This window comes from Numenius arquata, chromosome 1 (genome assembly GCF_964106895.1).
Source record: "Numenius arquata chromosome 1, bNumArq3.hap1.1, whole genome shotgun sequence".
NCBI classification, from domain to species: domain Eukaryota; kingdom Metazoa; phylum Chordata; class Aves; order Charadriiformes; family Scolopacidae; genus Numenius; species Numenius arquata.
The window spans coordinates 134,804,004-134,818,353 of NC_133576.1; the positions used below are offsets into that span (position 1 = coordinate 134,804,004).

General features: G+C 44.1%; 1 protein-coding gene across 5 annotated transcripts; it reads right to left on the bottom strand.

The window, feature by feature from the left end:
* Window positions 1-2,824: 2,824 nt before the first annotated feature.
* On the bottom strand, window positions 2,825-14,060 carry HIKESHI (heat shock protein nuclear import factor hikeshi). Of its 5 annotated transcripts, none has more exons than XM_074152126.1 (6): window positions 13,945-14,060; window positions 13,294-13,538; window positions 12,932-13,169; window positions 7,546-7,697; window positions 4,927-5,045; window positions 2,831-3,071 (listed from the first exon to the last, which is right to left on the bottom strand). In XM_074152126.1, exons 3-6 carry the CDS (start codon window positions 13,080-13,082, stop codon window positions 3,017-3,019), a joined length of 477 nt encoding a protein of 158 aa, XP_074008227.1. In that variant the 5' UTR covers window positions 13,083-13,169; window positions 13,294-13,538; window positions 13,945-14,060; the 3' UTR covers window positions 2,831-3,016. The 5 variants fall into 5 exon arrangements, with proteins under 5 accessions (XP_074008202.1, XP_074008227.1, XP_074008219.1 ...); XM_074152118.1 differs by having other exon boundaries at window positions 13,430-13,538; window positions 13,625-14,046; XM_074152101.1 differs by lacking the exon at window positions 13,294-13,538 and having other exon boundaries at window positions 2,825-3,071.
* Window positions 14,061-14,350: the final 290 nt, after the last annotated feature.

Here is a 14,350-nt window from a genome sequence, read left to right on the forward strand (position 1 = left end):
GAGGTGTTCAAGGCTAGCCTCTATGGGGCTTTGAGCAACCTGCTCTAGTGGGAGGCATCCCTGCGCGTGGCAGGGGGTTGGAACTAGATAATCTTTAAGATCCCTTCCAACTGTAACCATTCTATGATGCTATGAAACTGCTTTACTCGGGTGAGCTGAACTATATGGAGAATGCTTGGGTTGGAGGCTGGTACCGTTAACCCTTCCAAGCACTTCATGGTAAGATGCTGTTGGACTGGGTCTCCTGCGTTTGCCCACATCCAGGCTGGAGAATCCAATGGGATACACAAGCAGTAGGGATTTTTTCAGCCATGGTTGGTTTTTTTGGTACATAAGTGCTGTGTTCTGATAAATACACTGTTCTGTTTCTGAGAGGAAGGAAAGGAAGGGTGGTGCTGGATTTGAGAGAGGCCTAACACAATTAGGGGCAGCTTTAACTTCTGTATTAACTTCTGAATGTGCTGAAGACTGTTCTCTTAAAATACAGACAAATGTTGCAGCAGGTTAGCCCTCAGAAACCTGGATGGAGCTGAAATCAGATTCAAGGTGTTACTGAAGGGAAGAACTAGAGAATGTGAACTTGGAAAAAGCAGAGCTGGAGCAAGCCACAGGGAAGAAAAAAATTTCCTTTACGGAGGTCAGCCCCATCTGCTTTTAGGACTAATAATATCTTCAATATACAGCACAAGTGAAGATAGAAGTTGTGTATGTATTTTATTGGGGTGTTTTCTTCCTCGAGTTGCCTAACTCTGATTTAAAAAAAAAAAAAAAAGAATGACTAAAGCATGTCTCTAAGCACTGTGTCAACCCGTCTTTTAAATACCTCCAGGGATGGTGCCTCAACCACTTCCCTGGGCAGCCCATTCCAATGCTTAGTAACCCTTTCCATGTAAACATTTTTCCTAATCTCCAATCTGAACCTCCCCTGGCGCAACTTGAGGCCATTTCCTCTTGTCCTATCACTTGTGACTTGGGAGAAGAGACCGACCCCCACCTCTCTACACCCTCCTTTCAGGGAGTTGTAGAGAGCAAGAAGGTCTCCCCCTCAGCCTCCTTTTCTCCAGGCTGAACACCCCCAGTTCCCTCAGCCTCTCCTCATAAGGCTTGTTCTCCAGACCCCTCACCAGCTTTATTGCCCTTCCCTGGACCCACTCCAGCACCTCAATGTCTTTTTTTGTGGTAAGGGACCCAAAACATGCCATGGAGCAGTCTCAAAGGCATCAGAAGTGTGTTTCCATTCTCCTGACAGTTGTTCCTAAGGGTTTTACTTGATAAAGAAATCCTTAAAGGCTTCGTTCCCAAGCCACTGAACCCAACAGAACTTTTTGTTTTCATGCCAGTGGTCTTAGGAGCGAGTCCTAATTCTTAGTGATGGAAAGGAACTTACAAAAATATGATACATCTTTCAATCTGAGCTAAGTGTGGAGCGTCCTGTGAGTAAGTCTCTCTCAAATAACCTCACAAGAGGCAGAAAATTCCTGCTCACATCGTCAGTCATGGGTGACAGAAGCAGCCTCACTCACCTGGGAAACAGGATGCCAGGAGCTCCAGTTTCTCCCTGGGGAATAGCCCAATTCATCATCCCTTTCTTCTTCTGCAACAGGGACAGAGACAGTCGAGACAATTCCAAGGCAACAGCCATGTTGCCACCCAAGGCAGCAAACCTTTCAACTGCTAAACGGAAGCAGCTGCCTCACCAAAGCTCTTCAAGAAAGCTCTTTCATTAACTATAGCCCCTCACAACAAGCAGAGACACCACCACTGAGAACTGATCCAGGTCGTCACACTGCTGTGCTTTCTGCAAGCGCAACACTCAACAGCTTCACCCAGGAGACAAGCTCTTGACCAACAGAGAAGCCGGTGGAGGCAAGGACAGCCTTCTTCCCTGGCTTTGGGCAAATCCTTCATCCAGGCACTGACTGCTCTCCCACTTATGGCCAGCAGGTCAAGGGTCACCCTCGGTATTCTCTATCCTTTTTTGCAGTAAACACCAGTGGCAGGACAACTTCCAACATCAAGCAAAGCATCTACAACAGCCAAGAGTGCTTGCAAAGCTGTCTCTTCATCACAGCGGTTCTAGGGACGCTGCGCCACCAGGAGCATTAAATAGTGGAAACTACAGAAGAAAAGATACCTTCTCATACCAAACTGAAGGGACATCAGCTTCCTTCAACCCCTCCAGAAGAATGTAGAACAACGTTCCTTGTTTTGATGGAGACACTTTGTTGGAAGTTCTGAGTAGAATCACAGTGTCCTGGTTTCAGCTGGGACAGAGTTGATTTTCTTCCTAGTGACTAATTAACTCCATCCCAGCCGCAACCAGGACACACAAAGTTCAAAGGAGACCAAGAGAAGCTCACAGGACAGTCAGAACAAGCTTCAGTTCACTGCACTGCAGTGAGTTTCTTAAAGCAGAACATAAGGGCTTCCTCTCAAACAAGAGAAACTATGCCCCAGCTAAAGACAGGTACCCCGAGATCACACTCAATGGTGTCTTCATGCCCAAAAGAGGGAAAATACACCATTTATTTGAGCTGGAGACAGGAACATTGGTTGTCCACAAAGTGACAGAACTTACAGTGTAAGTAGCAGCAGGAAAACCATCAGCATATTCTCAGTTGCCTGATCGTCCTTCAGAATGAGGTAAAGAAGGGAAAAACTACATTTATTTTGTTTACAGCTAAACACCCCAAAACATCAGACCAAGTATGAAACAGCGCTGCCATTTTTCATCTTGTCATTTCTTCCGCTTTAAATGCGGTTTTGAGAGTTTCTTGTTGCAGCCAAATACTTCGATTAAAAAAACCAAACCACCACCACACGTAGGCAAGTAGTTTTCATGGATTTTAATTTTAAATAATTTTCAAGAGTAATATAAAAGTTACAAGTTTGTCTGTTCAGACTAATCGTTGATTTCTGCCCCCCCCTCCCCCCTCCAAAATTCTTCACTGGAGTTACTTGATGCGTCTTCCAGGTAACACTGCTTAGAAAGCGCTTCGAATGACATAATTGAAGCTTATGTTTTCCAGAAGAGAGGGTTCTGTGTCAGACGTCTCTGGAAGTTCTCATACCTAGAAAAACAAAAACAGACAAAGAAACCAAAAGCTGCTGCAAATAAGATGGCTTTAATCTATGCAGAGAACATACATCTACTCCACACCAGGATGTGAGTAAATCCAAAAATCCTCCTTTCTGCTTCCAGATCAAGAATATCCACAGCGAGACTTGCATATTTTAACAACTGTATGGATTTCATTAAAGTGGTATCTCACAGGATGCTCTTTCAAGCTTAGTCAAATTGTAACTGAATTTAAAGTGGCTATTTTGTGCATAACATTTTTTGGGCCAGGAAATCAACATTTGGGCAGTTAGAAGCGCGAGTCTAAGACTGCCCGTCATCCTCATAATCATAGAATTGTCTAGGTTGGAAGAGACTTTTAAGAGAACTGAGTCCAACCGTCAACCTAACGCTGCCAAGTCCACCACTAAACCATGTCCCTCAGCACCACATCTACCCAGCTTTTAAATACCTCCAGGGATGGTGATTCCACCACTTCCCTGGGCAGCCTCTTCCAGTGCTTGATAACCCTTTCAGTGTAGAAATTTTTCCTAATATCCAACCTAAACCTCCCCTGGTGCAACTTGAGGCTGCTTCCTCTTGTCCTATTGCTTGGTACTGCCAATGACAAAATGAAAAAAAGGTTCTCCTACATCTCACGGTTGCTAAGCCAACTCAAACGAGAAAAGAGACTCTAAAGGGTTTTAAACACACTCAAATTAGAGAAAGGCTTATTTTTGAATGAATTTCTAAGCCAAACTATTGAATTTCCATTGTAGCCAGCCCATTTCATAGACCTAAGATACTCTACAAATTACAAGCTATAATTAAACACATTATAATGACTCACAAACATAAGAACAGAGCCAAAAAATGTTGTTTTTTCTGTGACTGTAATCACATTAACAGATTTCTACACACAAATGCATTTATTAGAGCTATGCTTCACCTCACGATGCTTTTGAACAACCACCACAAGCAAATACAGCATCAGCCATGCAAGGACCAGCCCTTACCCTGCTGCTTTAGCCTGTTCCCTTTGATTTCTCTCGTCAAAGACATTACCCACATATATTTGTGGAGTGTTCTAAGTAGAAGAGATCTGCATCAAATTACACTGCTAAAGAAAATCTATTGCTTAGATGAATTGCTTGCGTATTCATGAGATCTGAACTAATGATAGAACTGTATTCAGAAAGCCCAAAACACTGTTTTAAAAAAGGTTTAGGTTAATACTATAGAGGCTAAAGAGGGCTAAAGCGATCAACTGTAGGAAAGAATTTTTCAGACATCCTAAAGGGCTGCCGGCAGTTCACTGTTTATCTCCAGACTATACAGGCTTTCCCCATCAAGGACAAGAGGTAACGGGCACAGACTTGAACACAGGAAATTCCATCTAAACACGAGGAGGAACTTCTTTCCTTTGAGGGTGGCAGAGCCCTGGAACAGGCTGCCCAGAGAGGTGGTGGAGTCTCCTTCTCTGGAGACATTCAAAACCCGCCTGAACACGCTCCTGTGCAACCTGCTCTGGGTGGACCTGCTTTGGCAGGGGGGTTGGACTAGATGATCTCCAGAGGTCCCTTCCAACCCCATATCATTCTGTGATTGATAGTTATTTCTTAAACCAATCCCTGGAAAACAACTCAGAGACTTTGGCATTTGTGCTCAAGGCTCTTGGTGATAGAACCAGGTCAACTAAACACAAAGCCAGTGCACAGAACATCTCTATTCTTGAGATAAACAACAACAAACACTTTTAAACATTTTTGCATCATCTCACTGAATAGTGTGACAGTTCAGTACTCGGAAATCAGCTGGTTTAATGCCTGGAAAAAAGAAGACGTGTTACTAGAGATCGTTGCCATTACCATTTCAGAACTACGTTTGCCGGAATGAAAGCTTCAGAAGGATTTGGGGTCATCTGTGCCTGAGTAACAGCAAATGAGGAAGCGAAGTTATAGAAGTTATCCAACATCTTCTGAGTGAACTGAAATAAAAAAGAAAAAAGAGAGACATTTTAAAGCTTTTTTTCAATTTGATTTTTTTTTGCAAAAGTTTAGCAGATACACAACTCCTACGTGAAGTAAAATTAGCATTGCCTTCTAAACCACAAAGAACCAAGGTCTGAGGATGTCTGGTTTAAATTGATCAAAACGTCCTAACTCTCAGTCTTGCCCTCAGATCCATCCAGAAATCCTTTTCATAATCTTCACTCGCCCTCTCCCTGCCCAGTTTCATCCAACTGGAGAAACAGCTTTGGGAAGAACATTTTCTTCTTGTGACAGTGATACAGAGACAAGAGCTGTCTCTCTCCTCCGTATTAAACCATCAGAAGAACTGTAGACTGGGTGAAAGCTGCCGTTCCAGCTCACAGCAAAACACCAGTCGCTAAACCAGCTGAGAAGTCTGCAACCTGCCTCGTAACAACTTGCCAGACTCCAGTGATGGGGAAATTTCCTTTACTTTTCACCACAGAAGGGCTGCCATCCTATCATCCTCTGCCACAACATCTCGCTGGGGACAACATGAAAAAGATGCATCGGAAACTTCTAAACTGTAGGAATAAGGAAATAAAAAGAGTAAAAGACAGGCCAAGAAGCAGTAAGCCCTGTATGGAGAGGATGAGGCTTCAGGACATGCCCAGCCAGTCTACAAAGAGATAAGCCTATGGCACCTCCTTCTTTCCCCTATTCTTTTTATTTTAAGAAAAAGTATGCATTGTTTTGGTGGGAGAAGAAGCCATTTTCACAGAGAGTGAAATGATGGAGGAAGACAGAGCCCGGGGCAATGTGTGCACACTCTCACGCTTCCCTCCACCTGCACTGACAAAAGGAGTGGAAGAACCGATGTCCCAGAACCCAGAAGCCAACCCTCAGTGTCATCCCACTCACATGCAGAACTCTGTGGTTTTGTCCCACCTTTTTCCATACAAATATAATAATATTTTTTATGTTTTAATAATATAACCCACTCTATAAAAAATACATACAATTATAAAGCTTCATAAAACTTACTAAAAATATAGTGGGAAAGCAACCCATTAGAGTAGCAACACATGATTTTGGCTTTAACAAAAATACTTTTATCACTATAATGTAGCAGTTCCAAAGAGATAAGTATTTAATAAAAGCCATTAGTCATTCACAAACATGCTCCCAGTCATATCCCCTTCCTCTGCCACCTACTCCCTCAAAGGTTTCCTTCAACTATGACTTCAACCTTTGGCTCAACTGCCTTCCTTGAAAGCAATATGCAATTTCAGTTCAGATGTGACTCTCTTTTAATAGAAAAATCCACCTAACTAGAAATAACATTTGTAAAAAAAAAAAGTTGTGTAATTATTAGGTGGTTTCCCCGCCCCCTTTAAATATTATTGCCAGAAAACTCCACCAGCCACCTTGCAAATGATCTGAAGAGGCACATTATCACCTCGTGACTTTGCTGCTGTTACAAAAATTGGTGGAATCAGAAGTGTTATTTAGATGTCATTTGACCCTGACAACTCCAGAAAACCTCAATTAACCACAGTATACAAAAATAGCTGCTGGTCAACTCCTAGTCACGATAACGTTCTCCAAGAGACAACACCTATTTGGAGCTATTATGTGTATAAACTGCCAAAGGACATCAGCTACGCTATAAGGATTAGGGCTTAACTACCAATGTACCTCAGCAAGAGTCTGTAAGGAAAGCAAGGAAAAAAAAAAAAAAAGCCTCAAGAAAGCCTCACCAACTCCTGCCAGAGTTGTCAGTGTTAGGGAAATTAAGATCTGCCATGCAGATCTAGCTTGCCTTGAACTGCTGTTAGATGGCCCACTAACTGCCAGCGCCTGCTGAGCATTTCCAGAGGTTTGACCTCTGAAAAATGGGAAGTGTTGCAGCCCAAAGCCTGATCCACAGGGAAAGAACTAGGGGAAAAAAAAAAAAAAAAAGAGACAAGTCTTTCTACAGGAGAGGGCACGATTCTGTATTTCTGCAGAACTACATCAGAAGGATTTCGCAAGGGTCAGTGGTACGCTTGAATATTTATCTACATCCATGCCCATATCTGACTTGACTTTTGAGTAATTTTTGACCATTCCTGCAAGTCTATGCGCCAGAATTCCAGCACCTACAAATCACCAGAGATCCACCGTTTCTTACATGTATTTAGTCATAGATGCTCCTATAAGGAAGTATCGTAAGTATTTTTACAGTCTATTGATAGTCTATTTATTAGTAAACTCTATTATAGATATTACAATCTATTACAGTCTGAGCACGCAAAATCCAATCCTTTACAAAAGACACGGTTTTCCAGTGTAAGAAAAAGTTCACTTCAAAATATCAAAGCATCTACCCCAACGATTTGACAATGATTAGGCTGGTTACAATCCTATAGCCATCCATAGCAGCTTTTTTTTTTTTTTTAAATTAGTTCTTCAGAGACTCAATTCTTAAGACTTTAGTAGTACAGAGAATTTCTGAAAACAGAACGTCCAAGCTACCTCTGTGAACGAATCTACTGATGACACAGCAGCGCTTGCAACAGGAGTCTGCTGGGCCAGGTTCTCCAGCAGTTCCACCGAGATTCCAATCTGGGCCACCGTTGGCGTCTGGGGGAGGTTCATGGCACCAAAGGGATGTTGACTTCCTTTCCCTGAAAGGATCAAACAGCACACGTTAGATTTGGCACACATGTAAAGACTGTGTTACTTAAATTACCATGTTTCTTTGCACAAGGTATTCCTCAACTCCCACTAGAGAGATCTCCCTGTCTCAAAAAGACAGAAAAAAATCACACAGTCCAAGCACAGACACAAGTACACACATGCACAGCAGATAAAACAGTGTGACAGGTACATTTAGAAATATAGCAAATCTTCAGGAAATTTCTAAAAAAAGGAATATATCATTTTAAAGCTCCCTATGAAGTAAGTGGATTCAACAGGAAATACAATCTGTGAGTAAAAGACAGTAGAACCTTTCTCTGTCAGACAAAGCCTTTAATTCATGTTGTAACAACAGCAGAAAAACAGGAAACAGGCAGCACTGCTGCACTGTTGTTTGATTCACTCATTCAAACCAGGTGCTTGTGAGCCTGTTTGTGCACTAAAAAACAGAGAACGTTACTTCAAGATCGCTCTGACTCAAAGCTGTCCCCGTGCAGGGCTGGGCAGCCCCAGGTCTGGTCTGAACTGCTCAAAACCACCAACAGCAGCAAAGGTCAAAGGAACAGCCATGGAACAGAAAGGCCTCTCACTTCGCAAGAGCCACAGAGCAAACAATGGATCAGGCAGAAAACCACCCCCAAGTTGCACACCAGTCATACAGGCATCACCCCAGCCCTCTGCTATCGCTTCTGACCTTTCTCAACTGAGCACTAACGAGTACTTTCAGTCCCAGCTTCAGCTAGGGCTCTGCAAACAGTGACAGGCATCTAGAGCCGCTTAAATCACACACTCCTCTTTGTCAGCATCTGGAAAGGAGAATACAGGGAAAAGGTCTGGGGGACCACAGTGCTATTATTAAACAATTACTAATACTCCACCTAAGTTTGAGCAAACACAATAGAAAAGCACCATCTTAACACAGACGTGATGTTTCAGTAGCACACGCTGGCCTCTTACTAGCAGGAGAAAGCAAAGCTAATCAAGAGCTGTCCTACAGACCAGTCGATGCTATCTTGAGCTGCGAGAAAGACCGACTGAAATCTAAAGCACCACCTGACTCAGTTCCATGGTCAAAAACTCAGTCAGCAAAACCAGCACAAGTCTGAGAACGGAACTGAGGCTCAAAGACTGAGTATCTCAGACACTTGACCATTCTTCTGCAGATACACAAGGCATTACCACAAAGAAGCCAACATCCAATCCATACGGAAAGCACATTCGAAAACCCAGTACCCTTTTCAACTGAAGCCAAGTGTGACTCCTCACTCCAGACCCTACAACTGCATATAGTGCTGCATTTAAGAGTAAAGCACTTACTACTGAAGTGTTACTTTAACACAAGGCCAACGAGAAGAGAGTTCATCTCCCGAAGTGCTATTTAGGAGTGTTTTTGTGAAACACCATTGCTGTATGATCTCAGCCTTTACTGTAGGTAGATGCTTGCTTGGTAAAATTTATTACAGTATTAAGAAAGAGAAAAGCTATTAGAAACCAAATATGTCACAAGTTCATTATTAAAAATCCCAATAGCAATAGAGCTGGTAGAAGTTTTACATCTTGTGACTGACAAGATGTACATTTACAATAAAAACGTAACACCCTCAAGCAGCAGGCTCCAGCAGAATGTATCACTACTCAAAGAGACACTCATTATCTAAATAATGAAATACATCCATTCTGTCACTTTGCATGCAATCCCATGGAGCCACTCTCCTGGAAAGACATCTGCCTAAAAAGGGTGAGAGAAAAGCATCCCCTGCCATCCTTACACCAACTGAAATACGCTCCACGTTTTCAATGCTGGGCTCTTGCCATTAACACTCCAAACCTTACAAATGCAGAGAACACACGTGTGAGCTGACAGGGTCAGGATGCAGGAACAACCACAAAGCCATGGATGAAATGCAAAGAGTAAATTTAATCTTGATACGTCGCGAACTGGGGGATCTCCGAAGCAGCACCCGGGCAGAGGCACGCAAACAGGAAAGGAGGCACCGCGAAGCTCCATCCTTGCTAGAGAGAGTGTTACTGAGCCTGCTGTTCTCGCCTGTATATTGGGGATTCACACAGGCATAGTTTACCGCTGTGCTTTGATCTTTCCAACAGCAAGGCAGGATTCTCAAGCATGTTCGTCAGACTCGGAGGCACCCTATCACAGGCTTGTGTTTTCTTAACACATACGTTCTACTTGTCAAGCACACAAGACTAAACAACGATTAATATGATATATGTGTTTTTCTACACCCCAGCTGCAAGTCACTTGAGTCACACAGCAACAGGCAACTCAACCTGTACAGTTCCAGGGCATTTCAGACACTAAAGATAAACTTAACATAAGGGTTACAAATGATATAGTCAACCTTTCCCAACATCTGTGTAATAAAACACTATGCTACTGTGCCACTTCAGCTGGCCACTCATGTCCACATAAGAAACACACTGGCCCTCTTCATCACACAAGAAAGAAACTCAACTATAACCACTGTATCACAGGGACCTGACAAACAGGGACACAGATTTGTTCCTCTCAACAAGAGATTAAGTTCAAGCAACGACAGCACACCACAATATTTTCCACAATTTTTCCACAATATTTTCCACAGCTATTAATACAACTATATAATATCCCCAGCAAACAAGTCAATGTCACAAAATACTATCCATGTCACAAAAATTACCTGTTTTCCCATAATTTTTAATGTACGTATTCCTGACATAACCTAATAAGAGACTGACATAATCTAGACATTTTTAAAAGCTCTCCACACTGTTCCAGCTCATAAAAGTAACAGGCAGCCTCTTTATTACACTAGGCTTTTCAAAGCCCAAGTCAACTTCATGTGCTATTAATTCTCCAAATTAGCCCTCAGTGTTCTCATATTAGCCTGCACTTACTTAATTAGAAATATCTGTGCAACCTCCATGTTTCTCATAAGCCTCACCTACAGGTTTGCTACACACAACATCCCCAGAAAAATTGACAAGGCTGAAAACACCTTGACAACGGAGCCACTCAGCTTTAAACTGCTATTTTACACGAATGAAGCCTCAATAGCCAAGCTACGAACATAATTGCCTAATACTTACGCAGGGGATAAAACTCTACTTCACGTTCTTTACTCATAATGTCTTTGTGGAACAGCCCTGCTACGCTGAATCAGGAGACATCTCAGCACCCCAATGTTTGTTGAAGGACATGCCATTGACACCTGTCCTCTTCTTCCCCCTCCATTTCACAGAAACATATGGCCTGTTCAAAAAATTAGCTTGTGGTAGTCAAATCAAAACACAGATTTCAACATGGACCTGTTGGAACAAGTCCAGCGGAGGGCCACGAAGATGATCAGAGGGATGGAGCACCTCTCCTTTGAAGACAGGCAGAGAGAGCTGGGATTGTTCAGCCTGCAGAAGAGAAGGCTCCAGGGAGACCTCATAGCAGCCTTCCAATATCTGAAGGGAGCCTACAGGAGAGCCGGAGAGGGACTCTTTGTCAGGAAGTGTAGTGACAGGACAAGGGGTAATGGTTTTAAATTGGAAGAGGGGAGACTTAGATTAGATATTAGGAAGAAATTCTTTACTGTGAGGGTGGTGAAGCACTGGAACAGGTTGCCCAGGGAAGTTGTGGCTGCCCCATCCCTGGAAGTGTTTAAGGCCAGGCTGGATGGGGCTTTGAGCAACCTGCTCTAGTGGAGGTGTCCCTGCCCATGGCAGGGGGGTTGGAACTCAATGATCTTTAAGGTCCCTTCCAACTCTAACCATTCTATGATTCTATGAACAGCCAGCAACGTCTCTCCATGATTCCAGCTCTCTCTAATCCCTCTCTGGTCTCCCCTTTCTACAGCCTCATAGTTTTCTCCATCATATAATTGTTTGTGGTCATGGAAGCCAAGGCTGTATGGCTTATACTGACTCTCTACAATCAGAGAGAAGCTGTAGACAACAATGGGAAAGGCAGAGGCCTCTGTTGTTCAGATCAAGCCCAGCACTGCCTCACAGATTGCAAACACATTTAACCATAGCACAGAGCTCTTCCTCCAGAGGAGCCCTTACTTGGAAATTATGGCTAATCGTGCAAAAAGCAGCTGAAAATGCATTTTCCTACGAAGCTGTCTGAAAGCATACACAATAGTCTTTCAAGCATGAGAAACATACTGTAAAAGCTGGTAAAAGAGCTAGTGATACACTTTATTGTTTCACCATCAACACAACTGTGGAATACACAAAAACACACACCCAAAACTCTTCCTGTGACTTATCTCTTCTGAAGAAAGCCCAAATTTTTGAGGAACATATGGGATCAGAATTCATTTTGCTCTGCACCTTGACAGCTCTCATCTCATGTCACACTACCACGCGGGACTGGTTCAAAAGAAAGCACACCATGTTATGAATTAATACATTTTATCACAGCAACCTCAAGGCTTACCTAAAGACAGATTCAAGTCAAGGCTGTAGACTACTCTAAAGCCTATAAGAGATGCGTATTACTTTATCACCAAAACACTTGAAGCTGCTTGTCTGACCACATCTGTCCCTTTAATAAGGTAAAAGTGCGCCATTGGGGTGTTTCATCATTTTTATAATATGCACGGCAAAACCGCCATATATTTAGGAAAACACGCCCACACCTACTTCAAGTAGCAACAGCATTCTCTGACCCCATTGGGTCAGACTTCTCTGACTTGGGTCTATACCAAAATTACTAAAACATTTGGAAAACTGCTTTCCAATGATGATACCATCTACTGGAGAATTATATAGCGCAGCTGCACCCGGATGGGAAGCGGCTATTGGAAATCACTGCCTCAGACTTTACTCATGACAAAGCCTGTCTCTGTGCTACAAAGAATAAAACGACTTGCCAGTGGAAGCTGAAAGAAAACGTTGCAGACATGTCTAGACAAGTGCCTAAACCCCATGCTATGGAAGTTACAGAGTCGTCCTTCCTCAGGTTCTCGACGCAGAAGCACCAGAACACGTGCCAAGCCTGCTCAAAGGAATTTCTAGACCAACACCACATACGAGAAAAGACGAATGAGAAATTTCACGAGGAACGTTAACATGCAGACAGACTTCACAGAGCTGACAGACTGCTTCTAGTACTACATCTACTTGGGTCTACCCAAAACCGCTTTTTGTTCAAAACCACCTTCAAACATTTATCCCCTCACACATGCAGGAATACATCTGTTTCACTCATGCTACATTTTACCAGTCTTACCAGATTTCAGACCAGAAATTTTGAAGATGGCACTTGGCTTCTCATTAGTGACAAACCCCAGCAGCTGCCACACTGCCATCCCACTCTGGTCTGGATAACAAAAATAGACAGATCCTCCCATTCCTTCTGGAAATGGTATCGTTCCCAGCATGAAGACCACTACATGGTTGATGTTTTCATAGTCCGGTAAATCAAATACAAATTTGTCTTCAGCCACTTGCTGGGGAGCTGCTTGTACCTAAAGAGAACAAAACCTTTATTAGTATTACTGTATTTTTCATTTTTGACTGTAACTGTGAATTTCCTTTTACAGAAACACACCTAAAGTGGAACATAACAAAAAAAGTGAGGAATGTACTAACCTAAATAGCAAATAGCCAGATAAGAGTCAAACACAGCAGAAGAACAACTGCAAAAAAATATTACTGAAAAGGCACGACAGTCTTGTTCTACCTGCACTGAACATATATCCCACCCGGGACTACAGGATCAGAATACCTTCGCTCCCCATGTGCGTAGGAGGAAAATAGGGTGCAGAAGAGGTTGCCAAGTCTATAAGCAGTGGCTGTTGACCACCTGGCTGGCACAACCCCAGGATCATGGAAACCTGTTCACATAGGAAATACAATAGACCTTGAGACAGGCAGCAGAAGGATGGCTAAATGCCAGAGCAAAAGATACCCTCCTCTTTACCCGAGATGCCACATCCTTGCAGCCAACGCACAATCTAGCCTTAAAAAGCTTCTTTTAAGCCCGCAGCTTGTCTCTGAGCAGCCCAAGCCTCTCCACCAACAGAGGGGATGGCGACTGCCTCCCGGCAGCGAGGCTCTACAGTGCAGCTGCCTCTGGGGACGAGGGGCAGGAGCCAGCCGAGGCGCCGGGCAGGCGTGACGAGGACGGCGAGGTCCCCCCTCGGCCTGGGGAACGGCGAGCCCCGCGGGGCGGCCCTGCGGCAGCTCCACCCCGGCCCCGAGCGGGTTGAGGGCCCCGCCCGCGGCCCGGGCAGCGCTCACCAGCCTGCCCGCCACCAGGCAGCCGAACATGGCGGCGGCTGCCGAACCCTCTCAGACGCTTCGCTGCTCCAGAGCCTCCATGAGCGCCGTCTCCCAGAAATCAACACGCCGGGGCCACCCAGTCACTTCCGGAGCGCGGCCGCGGGTGTGGGGAGGCACACGCGGACTACAACTCCCGTGATGCAACGCGCGCCCACATAACAGGTGGGGCGTGGCGTGGCGGCGCGGGGCCTGACGGGAGATGTAGTTCGCGCGCGTCACTCAACGAAGATCCTGAGAAAGATTTTTCCTCCTGGGAAAGGGAGACATCTCCTCACGCTGCCATCCGGGGCTCACCAGCGCTGCCATCCGCGGGTTAAAACGTGACCGGTTTTCTGTGAGGACTGACGAGCAGAGGAAATTTTGT